This window comes from Lactuca saligna, chromosome 5 (genome assembly GCF_052625555.1).
Source record: "Lactuca saligna cultivar CGN05327 chromosome 5, ASM5262555v1, whole genome shotgun sequence".
NCBI lineage: Eukaryota > Viridiplantae > Streptophyta > Magnoliopsida > Asterales > Asteraceae > Lactuca > Lactuca saligna.
The window spans coordinates 318,459,132-318,475,354 of NC_136421.1; the positions used below are offsets into that span (position 1 = coordinate 318,459,132).

Consider the following 16,223-nt stretch of genomic DNA (forward strand, 5'->3'; position numbering starts at 1 on the left):
CGTTTTTTCTAGGGTATATATATATATATATATATATATACATGCTGGTACGATCTTGAATGATGGTGGTTGTATGTTTCTTGTTTGTCGGCCTCATTAGGGTAGGATCCTTGTGGGTAGCCATGAGGTTGCTGACAGGGTGGTGTTTTTTTGCGTTGGAATCTTGCGAGGTTTATGCGAAGATTGTGTTGCCCAATCCAGATGTCGTTGGGTTTTCGTTCAAATCTTACGACGTCGTTCACTTTGATGAATCTTACGTATCCAAATCTTTTGTTCCTGATGTACTTCTTATTTGTTATGTATACATCTACCACTAGACCATTATTGGGTTTTGAGCATTCTAACACTTACTAAGTGTACATGCAACCCTAATAACCTTGGATCTATGTTTGTCTAATTATCATGCAAAGTTGATTTCCAAGGCTATGATCCTATGTAGCATACATCTGGAACAATTCTAAAATAAATAATAGCTAGAATTACATACCTTGTTGTTGAAAGTGTTCCTTGAAACCTTGTAAGCCTAGCACCTCAAGTGTGATGCTTCAAATGCTTCACACAACACCAAATGCAAAGTATAAACTTGAGAGAATACTCTAACACACTCAAAATCGGCCAAGCCCACTTGTTTCTCTTGTGTAGCCGATTTTGGGGAGAGACACAGTCCTTATATAGTGTGTTGCATTAGGTAAAACCCTAATGTAACATGACTCTTCATTTCTCAATCCATGGGTTGACTCCATGGAGCATCCATGGAGCACCTTATGGGTGGAACCCAACTTGATAATCCATGGAGCCTTTTAGCCCACTGTATAAGATATGGAAGATTCATATAATCTACCCATATATTTAATTAGTTATTCTTTTGATCACTTAATTAATTCTAAATTAATTCTTGATCAAAACTAATTAAATAATATTATTAATATATTAGAACTTATAATATATTAATAAACCATATGTGTTATTTCTCTCATTTAGTTTATCCAATTGCATGGTGTCATGCAACCCAAATTGACCATGCTGGGTCGGGTCAAGTATTTACCAAAAATAGTTATGGACTTAGACACCTTATCCAATAGTCTCCCACTTGGATAAGTCTAATAACTATAACTGCAATACTTCAGGAACCGACCGGCAATCGTAGCTCTTTCAAGGTCTCTCGGAACTGAGAAGATGTTGATACGCCATTTAAGATAAGTGATCATATAATCCTCTGTTTTAGATATCAGCAGGACAAATAAATGGAACAATGTCTTACTTATTGTCCAGCAGTTTGTTTCCCGATTTTCGATTTGTTTAACAAAGAACTTAATTGAACACATTAACTTAGTTCTGAACGGGCCCGGTACATAGGTCAAAACAAAATCATCGAGGGATCCAGATATCAGCTTCTAATCCAAGAAGGAACAGATAAACTTCGACTCATATGTTTGTTCTACCACTCTTTGAATTAGACACCAAAGCACATTTTATAACATCGAGTTACCAATGCGTTTTCGTACAATCAATGCATAACCAACTCGTAAGTAACAAATCATATCTCTAGGTTTGAAGACTTATATGATATTACCGCCTCACGATCACTCGAGATAAATTCCATGAAGTGATTCCAGTGAGCCTGGGTTGTGTCCAATGCTTAGAACTTATGAGCACTCATGATTGTTGTAGCCATGTCCAACACCTTAGACCTTTGAAACCAATCATGACAGTCTTGATTCATACCTACTTCCGACATATGACCGACTGTGGAGGTTTGAATAATATGATATACCAATCATAATTATTCTGTAAGTCAAAACATGCAAAAGAAATTATAGTAAACGATTGACAAAAGATAGTAACACTTTACTCATAAATAAACACAACTTTTATTCATCATCAAATGTCAATTACACTTTACAAATTTCATAATTTATCTAACTACTAAAACTTATATCATCCTTCAGCCCTATGCTCCGAGCATGCTGGAGATGCTTAACCCTACTCAGTCCCTTCGTGAGGGGATCTATTGGGTTCTCATCCGATGATACCCTCTTTGCCATGAGGATACCTTCTTCTATGTGATGTCTGATAAAATGATATTTTCTGTCGATGTGTCTGGATCTCCTGTGATCCCTTGGTTCCTTGGCTAAGGCAACCGCACTTTCACTATCACAGAAAATTTCCATGGGCTCCTTTATAGTTGGTACAACTCCAAGGTCTCCAATGAAGTTCTTTAGTCATATTGCCTCCTATTCTGCCTCGCTCACTGCTATATACTCTGATTCACAAGTGGAATCAGTCACTTTCTCCTGCTTGGAACTCTTCTAAGTAATTGCTCCTCCGTTTAAGGTAAAGACCCAGCCCGAATGAGTGCGGGAATTATCCCTGTCAGTCTAGAAGCTAGCATCACTATACCCTACAACTCTCAAGTCATCACTCCCACCGAGGGTAAGGACCCAGTCCTTAGTCCTCCGTAGATACTTGAGGATATTCTTTACCGCAGTCCAGTGTGCCTTGCCAGGATTCCCCTGATACTTGCTAACCATGCTCAAGGAAAGAGCTACATTAGGTCGAGTACACGTCATAGCATACATGATCGAGCCTACTGCTGACGCATAAGGTACTTGACTCATTTCTGCTATCTCAGCCTCGGTACTTGGGCTTTGTGTCTTACTCAATCTGGCGTTACTCTGGATGGGTAACTCTCCTTTCTTGGAGTTCTGCATGCTGAATCTCTTAAACACCTTGTCCAAGTATGTACCTTGACTAAGTCCAATTAGTCTTTTACCCCGGTTTCTCAAAATCCTTATCCCTAGAATATAGGCAACTTCTCCTAGGTCCTTCATAAAGAAACACTTCCCAAGCCAGGACTTAACTTCCTGCAGAGTTGGGATGTTATTTCCTATGAGTAGTATGTCATCCACATACAATACTAAAAAGCTAACTATACTCCCACTAGCCTTGACATATGTCACACCCCCAAACCAAGGATGGCGGAAACGTCTGGGGGTGGAGGACTTCATGTAGAGTATCATAACAATGAGTATAATAGTGCTCAAAGTAAATATAACCAACACAAATATAATTGAAAACGTTACATCAAAGCACGTGTTTACATGATTCACATAAATTACATTATAATACAAAATGAACTGTTTGACGATTTATCGTCCCATCCTCAAAACGTTGTTGATTTCCTGTTTTCACTGAATTCCTGAGAATACAAGTAGTTTTGAAAAGTTTTCAACACAAAGGTTGGTGAGTTCATAAGAGATTTCGTTGTAAAAGTAAATCGTTTTTCTTGTAAAAGCGTTAGAATATGTATCCAGAAAATCCGATATTTTCTTTAAAATCTGCGTAATGTAGTCTTATGACTGAAGACCAAAATGTATAAGTAACCTTTCTTATTAATAGAAAATGTTATGCACTTAAATGGACATGGACGCGTTTGAATTAAATGAAATTTCTGTATGTTCTCATGTTCGTTAATACTTTATATATATGTAGTCCTAAATTAGAGGACCGAGAAATAACAAGTATTGACCATACTTAAAAGTATAAATGTGGTTTCAAATGATATGTGGTCGTAACTACCAAAACCAAAAGTGTACAGTAATATCTGTACTCATAGAGATAAAAAGTGATTTTAAATCGACATAAAACTCATTTAGGTTTTTAAAAATAAAATCCCGTAAACTTATGGATTGTTATATCCCTATGTGAGTCGCTATAATCATACTATGACTATGTGAACCTGCCACGACGTTCTCAGGTGTCGCGAAAAATAAAATGACATTTGTCACCCGTAGACCTGCAGGTCCAACTGTAGCTAGCAGCAAGGTGTGGGGTGTCAAACCCAATATAGATCTATATACAAGTATCACGTTCTCACTCAAGGAGATTCTGATTATAACTACCAGGAATTATATCCTGCACTCGGACGTACGGGGAGAGAGAGAGAGAGAGAGTCTCACAATATAGGTTAACAAGTTTACGTGAAATGTGTGTGAATATAAATATTTCTTGTATGAATGTACCCTTCTTATACGAGTGTGTTGAGTGATGTATCATAAACTATACCTATTATAGTTTATCTAAAATGTATGTAATATGTATGAACTCTTTTATGGATATGTATTAGTGTTATGAATTTATCAAACTATACTTTTTATAGTTTAATATACGTGTTCTAAAATAAATGAATAATATTTATTATGAATGACTTAGTTTCAGTTCATGGGGATAAACTAACAAAGAAACACATTCAATAATTAGAACTTATGATTATACACTTTGCTCAACATATTACAAAGTGTTATGATATTTACATGCTGTTGGCTAAATTTAGCAATTCTGCCCTGTTTTGGAAAAATCATAGAAAAATCATACGAAGTCGAAAACTAGATCCGTAAATTCTGAGAGTTCACAAAATGTGTCTAGTTTACTCATAATTTTTATCACGATTTTTAATGACCCGCAACTTGGGTGAAAAAGTCCATAATCACAGACTGGTCCGGATTGTTGTTTGAAATGATAGGCAGTTTGTAAAAATCACCATAAATTGTAGAAAAATCGTATGGAGATGTGCAAGTAGTCATTTTAAAGCTAAAAACTTGAACTATTTGCACCTTGTACAGTTTTGAAAAAAAAATGTTTAAGATGCCCAAAACAGTCCGTGAATGGAGTTGAACTTTTCTGATGAAGGCTGTTAGAAAAATTTAGTTATGTTCTTAGTGTTTTAACTTGTATTCCCCCCCCCCCCCCTGAAAACTTGAGAAAACATAAAAATGTAGGGGTATGAACTCACCTTGAGTGATTTCAGTAGATAAGTGTTGAAGAAGAGAAGTGTTCAACCCAAGAACACTTGAAGAATCACTTGAAGATTCGAAGCTCTAACGCTAATTAATATGATGGAGTTTGTGTAAGATATTCATGATTTGAGTAGAATGAAGTGAAATAATCATAAGGAGGATGAATCATACTTACTAAGAGTGGAAGAACACTTGAAAGTCAGCCTTGAATCTCGAAATTGAAGTGGGAAAAGTTTGAGAGAAAGTGGTGTTTGATACTTAGTGAAATGAGGGCAAATGAGAGAAAATGAGGAGAGAGGATGTTTGTTCCAGCTCTAAAAACGTGGGAATGAGTGTAAATTGAGTGTAAGGGACATTGAAGTGACTTAGGTAAGGTGGGGAGGTGTGGTTAGTCAAAGAGTGGGTGTGGGGTGGTTGCTTGTGACATTGGATAAGACAAAGTCAACACTCCACCTTTAATAATTCACCCATTTGATTTTTATTATTTATATAATGATTTTCATCAAAATATGTTTAAATTATGAATATTTAGAGTTTATTATGTTAAAATATAATTTCTGGAGAAAATCCCGCTTTAAAATCACGAAAAAACGGGCTTAAAATGTTAAAAATATCAAAAATGGGCTAAAAGTGACAAATTTCCGAATTCTGGCCGAGGTTCGGTCTTCTGATGCTGAACCGAGAGAGAGGGAGGCAGAAACCGAGAGGGAAGAAGAGAGAGGGAAGGAACCGAGAGGAGGGAGGAGAACAGAGGGGCGCGAAGTAGAAACCGAGAGTAGGGAAGAGACAGAGAGGCGGGCAGAGACCGAGAGTAGGGAAGAGACAGAGAGGCGGGTAGAGACAGAGCGAGAAAAGAAGCAGAACGAGAAGCGAACAGAGGAAGCGAACAGAGAGTGAGAAGCGACAGAGACTGAGGCTCGGTCCTCGCGTGCATTAGCCAACAGAGGCTCGGTCCTCGCGTCTTAGCCAACAGAGGCTCGGTCCTCGTGTCTTAGCCAACAGAGGCTCGGTCCTCGCGTCTTAGCCAACAGAGGCTCGGCCTTAAGGAGCTTCGGCTCCTTAAGAAGGGTTTCGGTTCCTAAGGTCCCGTTTTCTCGTTTTTACCCCGTTTTAAGCCGTTTTTGACCCGGTTAAGGGTCGGAATGACCCGAATGATTCCAAAAAGTTACGGGAAACTTTTGAGAGAGATTTGGGAGAGATTTCTCACACTTGGAGAGATTTGGGAGAGATTTGATATTCTTGGAGAGATTTCTCATATACAGAGATATTTGCGAGAGTTTTCACATACTTGGAGAGATTTGGGAGAGATTTGACATTCTTGGAGAGATTTCTCATACAGAGAGATATTAGAGAGAGATTTCACATACTTGGAGAGATTTGACATTCTTGGAGAGATTTCTCATACAGAGAGATATTAGAGAGAGATTTCACATACTTGGAGAGATTTGGGAGAGATTTGATATTCTTGGAGAGATTTCTCATACAGAGAGATATTTGAGAGAGATTTCACATACTTAGAGGGATTTGGGAGAGATTTGACATTCTTGGAGAGATTTCTCATACAGAGAGATATTTGAGAGAGATTTCACATACTTAGAGGGATTTGGGAGAAATTCGACATTCTTGGAGAGATTTCTAATACAGAGAGATATTTGAGAGAGATTTCACATACTTAGAGGGATTTGGGAGAGATTTGACATAGAGAGAGAGATAGAGTGAAAACGATTGAGAGAGGATCCATGTGTGACAATTGTGAGTGTCCGGCATCGCAATGCATGGTTCGTAAACCCTGTTAAGCCTTGTTTAAGGATCTTACACACTCCCGATAAGTATGCATCATTGTTTTATCGGTTTGGCTCGCCACGTACTACAGTTTTAGGTTAAGGAGATCTAGATGTTCGCACTTTTTGCTTTATGATTTCTCATTAGAATAGAAGTTATGTAGAAGTTTCATAGTGTAAATTCTAGTACTCACAGGCAAATTGAGTCAAACGGTTTGACTTGTTGTCTTTGACTTGACCGAAATTTGACGGTTGTCACATCATAAACACAAGATTCATCTTCACTCCTAGAAAAGTCAAATTCCTTGACCTTTTCATCAAAGCAAAGATTCCATCTGCGAGGTGCTTGCTTTAATCCATAAATGGATTTCTCAAGCTTACATACTCTATTAGGGTACTTGTTACTGACAAAACCTTCTGGCTGACTCATGTAAACATCTTCAGTCAACTTTCCATTAAGGAAAGCGGTTTTGACATCCATTTGCCAAATTTCATAGTCATGAAATGCAGCTATGGCTAACATCACCCTAATAGAGTTAATCTTCGCTACTGGAGAAAAGGTCTCATAATAATCCACTCCAGGAATTTGAGAGAAGCCCTTTGCAACCAGTCGAGCCTTATAAGTGTGTACATTATCATCCATGTCGGTCTTCTTCTTGAAGATCCATTTACACCCTACAGTCTTACGACCTGGTACATTCTCAACCAAGTTCCTAACTTGATTTTCATACATGGATTGTATCTCGCTAGCCATAGCTTCTTTCCATTTCGCAGACTCGGGCATGCCATGGCTTCCGCGTAGCTGTTAGGTTCATCCAGACCTACTAGTGTCTCATCACTAATAAGTGTCTCACCTTCCGCAGTAATATGGAAACCATAGTAATGCTCAGGTGTATTCCTAACTCTCGTGGAACGCCTCAGAGGTACAGACTCGTCAATTGGCTCAACAGGAGTTTCCTCCTCAAGTTGAGGGATAGGGTTTGAAGTTCCTTCACCGCTTGACTCTTGAAGTTCTTCAAGGTTAATTTGCCTCCCACTGTCTCCGTGGCTTATAAATTCTCTCTCTCGAAAGACTCCTCTTCTTGCTACAAAGACCACATTATCACTAGGTTTGTAGAAGAGGTAACCAAAGGATCGTTGTAGGTAGCCGATGAAAATACACCTCTCGCTTAGGGGTTCTAGCTTATCATGAGACTCGCGCCTCACAAAATCCTCGCAACCCCAAATCTTGATGTGGTCTAGTTTAGGAACTTTACCAGTCCACATCCCGTGAGGATTTTTGGCAACTTTCTTTGTAGGGACTAGATTAAGAATATGGGTGGCAGTCTCTAAGGCATACCCCCAGAATGAGATTGGTAGCGAAGCTCGACTCATCATGGAACGAACCATATCCAACGAGGTTCGATTACGCCTCTCAGCCACACCATTCAACTGCGATGTCCTGAGAGGTGTCAATTGTGAGACAATCCCACATTCCCTAAGATAGTCGAGGAACTCTGAACTAAGATACTCACCACCTCGATCGGATCGAAGCATCTTAATGTTCCTGCCCAATTGATTCTCGACTTCTTGTTTAAATTCCTTAAACCTTTCGAAAGTCTCTGACTTATGATTGATTAAGTAGACATATCCATATCTACTGTAATCATCAGTAAAAGTCAAATAATAACGATTAGCATCCCTTGTTGCATGTTTGAATGGTCCACACACATCCATGTGTACAAGGTCCAACAAACCTTCACCCCTCTCACAAGAACCTGTGAAGGGTGGCTTTGTCATTTTTCCAAGTAAGCATGATTCGCAACTATCATCAGACTTTAGGTCAAATGACTCCATGTAGCACCTGGTTCCTGGTACGTACTCCTTGATATTTATTTTCTTAATATATATATATATATATATATATATATATATATATATATATATATATATATATATATATATACCGGTTTCGGTAGTTACCCAGCAGGTAGCGGTTCCGAAAAAATGAGAATTGGAACCGGAACCGCCTAAGGCGGTTCCATAACTTTAGGAATTAGAACCGCTTAAAGCAGTTCCAATTCCAGAACCAGCAGTTCCAAGGCGGTTCCGGTTCCAAAAGCGGGTATCCGATTCCGATGCTCATCCCTAGATTGTTGACTCCTACTCGCACATTAAATATGAGGTAATATCTCTCCTTTCATGACTTGGTAACTTGCGGTTCAAATTTCAATCAAGACTTGAAGTGGTTAAATATGGACAAATATAATATAATAATTGTGGGCCCGGGCTAGCCTAACTATGAGATGGGACTGGACTACAATATATATATATATATATATATATATATATATATATATATATATATATATATATATATTCTATTTTATAGATCTTGACTAATAATAAGTACTCCCTCCGTCCCAAATTAATATTTCATGTTTTCTTTTTGGCTTGTCGCAAAATAATTATCCTATTCTAAAAATAAATATCACTTTTACCAACATACTCTTTATTATTAGTAAAACTACAATGTAATTAAATGCAACCATAGAATTAAATGCAACTAAATGATATAATTATCATTTCATTTAATAAAATTAATGATAATTAATATTTTCTTAATCTGTGTGTTTTTTTATTTGTGAACAATAATTTTGGGATAGATGGAATAATAATCATCATGGCAATTGTTTCATGCATCTAGTGACTACAAAGGATCTGAGTTAACCCCAAATATTTTCGCTCAACTTTCAATTTCCAATGTTGTGAAGTTAAGTGTTTAACCAATCAAGCAGCTGAAGTTATTTCATACGAAACAAAAACTAAGAATGACTATATAGTTTACAAGAACAATTGCTGTAAAGTTTTTACAACCTTATTTGGAACAAAATTGAAAGTTGTAATGAAGAGTTAGTTATTAATGACAAGCAGTTGGATGGTGCTAAGTAATACTAATGGTAATGGGCAATTGGGCATACAAGGATAGAATTTTGAACAATGGTATAGAATAACTTAAGATGTTTTTTTTTTTCCTGATCTTACTTATTATTTAGGCATGCACATGAATACAAATACCGATATGGTTTGGAGATCCATTTATTTTAAAGATAGAGGGAATTAAAGGGATGGTGATGGTTATTGCTTTTTAATTTAGTAGCTTCAGTTCTGATGAGTACTTTCCTATATATGGATGGTTGTATGATGTAAATAATATTTTTATAATTGATATCATGATATGATATGCAAGTAAGTCTGAATTTTGTTTTACATGGCGGAGTGATGGTGCAGCAGGTGTCTAGCATGGGATGATGATGATCGAGCATCGAGCCAAGAGATGATGTCAGCAAAGACAATATTGATATTTTGGTCGGTCTCACCAGCGGTCAAGGCATGACACATACCAGGGTATATCTTTATGCTCTTGTCTTTACTGCTTGCTTCATTGTACAAAGCCTTGCTTACTTCTGGATCCGTCACACTGTCTGCTTCTCCATGCAACACAAGGAATGGGAGCCTCACCTGCCATTTCCAAAATTAAACACTGATCAACACAAGAAGACTACTACTACTACTACTAGTCTACTACCTACCTGGTTCAAGCTCTGTTCAAGCGCCATGCTTGTTCTAAGCAATTCAAGAGCTGTTTTAAGCCTCGGCTTCTGTTGATATATCAGCTTGTTCCCGCGTATCTAATATTCCATTCACACATTAATTAATTTCACATTCTACACTCATGAAATATAAAATATGTATAGTGTAATTAATGGACTCACCTTCTCTCTCTTAACAGGGTCCTTGAAAGCAGAATCGATGACATCCGTTGTAGGAACAATCTTCCATCTGGGGATCACATCTTCTACTTTTGTTAGTATGCTTATCACCACCCGGTGGGGCTTCACCTTCTCAGATATCTAGGTATGTATATGAAATACCAATTAACTAGTTAATAAAATCAATATTCTAAATTAATTTCTAATTAATAGATCCTACTACCTTACACATGGGAGCCACTAGAACAGCACCATCCCAGAAATGGGCTTCTTTTCTGTGTGCAACAAGGGCAACTGCACCACCCATTGATTCTCCATATAAGAATCTTTTCTTCTTCCTGTATTCTTCCTTTTCTGAGAATTTAACAAAATTAACGCCTGTCATTTTATTTTTGCCAAACACATACCGCATATATATAATACATGATTTGTGGTCCATAACATGTTATATATTCAATTAATGAGGCTGGTGGTGATTTGTTTACAGTGAAGAGAAGAAAAAGATGATGATTTATGAAAATGAATGAGCTGACCTGACCTGATATGGAGTTGAAGTAGGTGCAACAGTCGGCGACAAGGTCATCAAACTTGTTGATGTAACAACGTGCACCCATGGATCGCCCATGACCTTCATAATCTATCCCGAACACCGCATATCCATGACTTGCTAGCTTCGTCCCACATCCTACATACACACCTCCAATTACTATTTCTCTATTCTATTTTACAACTTTCATAATCATATCTAACTTTTCAACCGTAAAAATCAGTATCCATGTCAAATAATAATACTCTACTCTAAAAGCTCCAAACTGGATTCAATTAATTGCTTGTTAATTATATGCCAAAACTATATATTCCAACTCATACTAACACGACCATTAAGCTATGAATTGTGGATTGTCCAAGACCAGGGAAAGTACTCAACACACTCTCCTCACTTTTCCCTACATCCATGGCCTAAGGTCAAACATTTAACTTTATATAATTTTCCGAATTAAATGTGCAGTCCACATGAGCATATAAAGTCACAAACAACTTATTCTTCCTCACAAATTCTTTAAAACAATGTAATTAGATTTGTTAGCAAGATATTTCTCATAAACAAAAAGGGAGAAGTGTAGGTTCTATCAGTTTATTAGTTATGGATGTCGATTCATGATTTAGGAAAACGTTTTTAAAACAGCAAAACAATGGAAAGAACACCCGCATCTACCCTTGAATATATTCCTTAATGAGAAAGCTACAAAAGACTGGTCTCTATCATCCTCTCTGTGGAAAAAATTGATTCTATGTACCCATATACAATATTTTTGTAGTTTAATCTATCTACAAAGTACAAACACAGAATTGTTATTGTCAGTTAAAATATGGAATCAATGGATTATCAAAGCCGGGAGCGGAGCGATTATGATGGCAGGCAGGCAGACATGGTCAAAACTGAAGAATAGTATAGTGATATAGAAAATGTCACGAGAAACTGAAATGCAAAGGAATTGAACACACATAAAGTGGATTAAAAGAGAAAGAAGAAGAAAAAAAGAAAGCGGCATGAAGTGTTAAGAACCTTTCATGAAGTCACCACATTCCATGCCATAACCTACACAAAAATGAATCATTATTTAGCTAATAAATCGGAAAATCAGAATGTTTGAAGAATGTTGTGTTTTTGTGAGTTTTGACCATGGCAGAGGAAGACGAGAGCTTTTGGAGAAGAAACAGGCAGCCATCTGCAAGTGAAAAGGTTCACTCCTCTTGAATTCCTTATGTACTCCTGAAAGTTAATTAAGTTGATTAAAAAAAAAAAAAGATTGGATTTTTATGCCAGATTTGCTAAAGTGAAAAACAACCTCTTGATACTTGACCTCCATTAATGTTGCTAGCAAGGATGAATTGGAAAGCCAAAGGAGAGAAAAGAGGAAAGAGAGGTTATGGTTATGGAGAAAAAGAGTGACGTTTGCTTCTTCTTGTTTTCTCTGCGCTACACCAGACCCATGCCCTGTCACCGTGTGTTTCCATCATTTTATTTTAGCAGCCATCACGATGACGTGGAGAATGTTTGTTATCTCTCCTGCCCGTTATATATTTTTCCTTTACATATAGATATAGAGATATACACTGGATTTAATTTTGTTTATATTTCATAATAGATTACAACACAAGAAGACCTAGCTAGAGTTTATCCAAAAACAAAACAAAACAAAATGTTGATAAGACTTGTAATAATAGTTTATAATGCATGTGTAAATATATTAAAAGGGGTAGAAATTACAAATATTGCATTTTCTAAGAAAACAACATAAAATAAACTTCTTTTTTCAAACAAAGGGGATGACAATCGAAACGTATCAAAAGTAAAGTAAATGGGACGTTTTTTTTATTTTTATTTTCACGTTTGTTACAAAACCTTTTTAATCGTTTTGAACATCAAATTACAATAATAATTAATTATATCATGGAATATGATAGTTTTAGAACCATTTTGTATTAATTTGTTTCCTTGAAGAAAAAAAATATATATATATTGAAATAAAGTTAAAGAGATGAGGCGGTGGTGGTGGTGGGCATCCGTTACAACTTAGACATGCGTGAATACGGACAATCTCTCTCTCTCTCTCTCTCTCTCTCTCATCTATGATGATTTATGATTGATGAGATAAGATGGCATGTGCGCATAACATGATCATCATATATAGATTGATCATAGAGAATGAGAAGAAGATCAAATCTTAGGCCCAACTCTTTTGGTTTGGCGAAATCACAATCACAAAGGTTTTTCAAAACACAACTTCACTGATCTTTCTCATCCTAGCCAGGCAGCTATTTCAAAACACAAATACGCAATATGCAGTGCAGGTTATGCCTCATGGATAGCTTTAGCATTTGAAATTTTTTGGAAGACAATAAGGCAAAGGTGATAGAATTTGGTGCTGATAAACTTAACACAATCATATGACTAAGAGAGCTTGTAAAACGTAAATAATAAATAAAAATGTAACCGTGACATTGGAACCCATTTTTACCAATGGTCTTGGAACAGGTGAACATCAGATACCAAACCAAAAGTTGAACATATACATATGCCATGTCTGCTTCTTTACAATAATCTAGATGTAAATGAATTTAAGCTCTAGTCTTGGTTACAACAATATAAATGAATCTATGTTTAGAATTTAGAAAGGTTATTTGAGCGTTTGGTCCCCAACTTATTTTTTTAACTCGGAAAGTTCCTACTGTTTGTATTTGTTACATGCTTGGTCCCTATCTTACCTAAAAAACTATTTTACCCTTGATTTTTTAAAATATTTAAATAAACACAGCCCAATCCTAATCCCCCTCATCATACCTTATCTATCTCACCATTTTTTCCTATTTAAATAAAAGTCTTTTTAGGTAAGACAGAGATCAATCGCGTAACAAAAACAAACAGTACGGAACCAAACGCGTAACAAAAACAAATAGTAGGGACTTTCCGAGTTAAAAAAATAAATTAGGGACCAAGCGCGCAAATTACCCCAAACCATAGAAACCATTCGTGTAATTTACTCTAATTTCTATTTTATTTTTTTTAAGATGTAAACCGAGGGCTAGGATGCTGAAGACATTGTAACAGAGCCAGAGCATGGCCTCTCTTCTGATAGCAGGCTGAACCAGAAGGCTGGATATGTTGACCAGAATGCTGATCTAAAACTCAAAAATTCATTACCTTTTTACAATATTTTTTGGGTTTGTTGCATCTTCAAAAGTTTTCTAAGTCTCTTCTGGAAAGAAGGGAAAAAAATGTCAACCCTTTAAAAAGATTACGTTTGATTCTTGTCAAATATAACGAATTGATTCAATTTGTTCCCTTCCAAAATAATAATAATAAATAATAAATAAATGGGTAGGAGCTGCTGTGTTGGGGAAACAATACGGACAATTGATTAAGAGATAAGAATGAGGGCATGGTACCCAAAATGAAATGTGCACATAAGATAACACAAACTATAACATGATTATATGATTATAGACCAAAACAAACCCAAGGGGAGGGTTTCAACTTTCACCTGCTTCATGTACAGTTAGGCATGCCTAATTGTAATTAAGCAAGCTGAGCATAGAATCATATAAACTAAATAAATATTTTTGTTGTTGATTAAAAAAAATATGGGGTTTAACCAGGGAGATAACATAACACAATATGTTCCAATCCACAGTTTCATATAGTTTGAGTTAAACCTCCTCCTCCTCCTCCTCCTCCTCAGTCCTGCCTAATCTAAAGTTGGAATCATGCTATAGCCTATAAATATAATAACATCTACTCTTTTGATTGGTGAGCACCATATGTTATAATAATCAGCAGGTTGTTGGTGTTGTTGAAGTTGAAGAAGGAAGAAGATTGATTGTTCAGATTGGTGGTGTTGATTGGTCAGCAATGGCACAAAATCCAGAAAGGAAAGCAGTCATGACAGCCACCTGCTTCCAGTTTCGGGTTCCAGCACCAATGGCTGCCCCTGCAAACCCACCTGCAACCAGAGCATTCACCTGTTCCAACTTCCAATAAATCAACAACCCACATATCTTGCAATTTGCAAACAAGATAATAGGAATGAGAGTGAATTACCCAATCGTTTTTCTTGCGGTATCTTCGAATCCCACACCGTGTAAATGAAAATATTCCAGCAAACAGTCCTAATAACGGACCACAATTACTCATAAACTTAACACAATCATCATTAAACAACTTTTAAGCTTTTGCTTTAAAAATATGAGATTACCACATTGGAACCCGTATTTACCAACCGTCTTGGCCTGCAAGTGTACATCAGATACCAAACCATTAAATACAACTAACTTAGTTAACCCATTTCTGCTTCTTTAATCACAATAAGCTGTGCTGCAGTATTGATGCCTGCCTGCATTTCTCCCTCATGTCAATCCGATTACTTTACCAGCATTGCTTATCATTACCAAAATAATTAAGGAAACAGTTCATGTCATTTTTTCAACTCTTCAAATCCAAATCCAGAGATCAAATGCTACTAAAATAAGAAAGAATGAGGGAAGAAACCTACCACGAAAGAAGCGCGGGGAATGCCTGTCAGACCTAGATCATGTTCACACAACAAACAATTCAGAAACTGATTTTTTTTTTTTTTTTTTTTACTAATCAGATAGCTTCACTCTCTTTTTACAACAAATCCTCAATCGATGGGTCAATTTAGCATCAAAACATATCAAATATTTGTATATATGATTGAGTAAAAAATCAAGGTGCAACTGATAACACAAATCAATAGCTGCAAATACGTCATAAGGTAGGTTTACCTATTTGTTTCGCATCGTAGGAACCAGCACATGAACCCCAGATCAATCCGCCCTACCATTTTAAGATTTTAATTTTATTTCCAAGTGTTTCAGCTCTTAACGTATTATATCACTTAAAAACGCGTTTTGAGAGTACTTACAGTTCCGACGCTAATGATGGACTCGACGGCGATCGAAGAGCAGGGAACGTCGTTGTACCACTCTGTGTCCATCTTCTCCTTTTTTTCTCTCTCCTTCGGAGAATACCGCTTTTGGGCCCAAGTTCTCACACGGTAGAATGTCGCTTTCAAAAATTGCAATTGAAACCATCCTATTATTGCCTAATTGTATTTCGTTCACCTTCTTCGACTTTACGAGGTGTTTGGGTTTGTCTAAATTATCTTTCTCAAAAATAAATAATAAATGGTTGTTTTGGATTTCTTTTTTAAATGATTTATTGAGTTAGTAGCTTCTTGTCACCCTTACAAGTTAAAAAAAAAAAAAAAAACGTTTGTCACTTACAAAAAAAATAAGGAAAAAAAACCCATTTTTATCGCCTTTAAAACCATCTGTAACCCAATTTTATTATTTTACACTAATATAAAAGT

General features: G+C 36.5%; 2 protein-coding genes across 3 annotated transcripts; both read right to left on the minus strand.

Moving 5' to 3' along the window:
* Window positions 1-9,753: 9,753 nt before the first annotated feature.
* LOC145048752 (caffeoylshikimate esterase-like) lies at window positions 9,754-12,420 on the minus strand. Of its 2 annotated transcripts, none has more exons than XM_078997343.1 (8): window positions 12,180-12,420; window positions 12,013-12,103; window positions 11,897-11,929; window positions 10,868-11,014; window positions 10,553-10,683; window positions 10,333-10,470; window positions 10,150-10,248; window positions 9,754-10,100 (listed from the first exon to the last, which is right to left on the minus strand). In XM_078997343.1, the coding sequence occupies exons 1-8, from the start codon at window positions 12,198-12,200 to the stop codon at window positions 9,999-10,001; spliced, it is 762 nt and encodes a 253-aa protein (XP_078853469.1). In that variant the 5' UTR covers window positions 12,201-12,420; the 3' UTR covers window positions 9,754-9,998. The 2 variants fall into 2 exon arrangements, with proteins under 2 accessions (XP_078853469.1, XP_078853468.1); XM_078997342.1 differs by having other exon boundaries at window positions 9,754-10,078; window positions 12,180-12,418.
* Window positions 12,421-14,436: 2,016 nt separating this feature from the next.
* ATOEP16-4 (Mitochondrial import inner membrane translocase subunit Tim17/Tim22/Tim23 family protein) lies at window positions 14,437-15,962 on the minus strand. Its single transcript, XM_078997344.1, has 6 exons — window positions 15,777-15,962; window positions 15,637-15,688; window positions 15,384-15,415; window positions 15,087-15,120; window positions 14,933-15,000; window positions 14,437-14,853 (listed from the first exon to the last, which is right to left on the minus strand). The coding sequence occupies exons 1-6, from the start codon at window positions 15,846-15,848 to the stop codon at window positions 14,716-14,718; spliced, it is 396 nt and encodes a 131-aa protein (XP_078853470.1). The 5' UTR covers window positions 15,849-15,962; the 3' UTR covers window positions 14,437-14,715.
* Window positions 15,963-16,223: the final 261 nt, after the last annotated feature.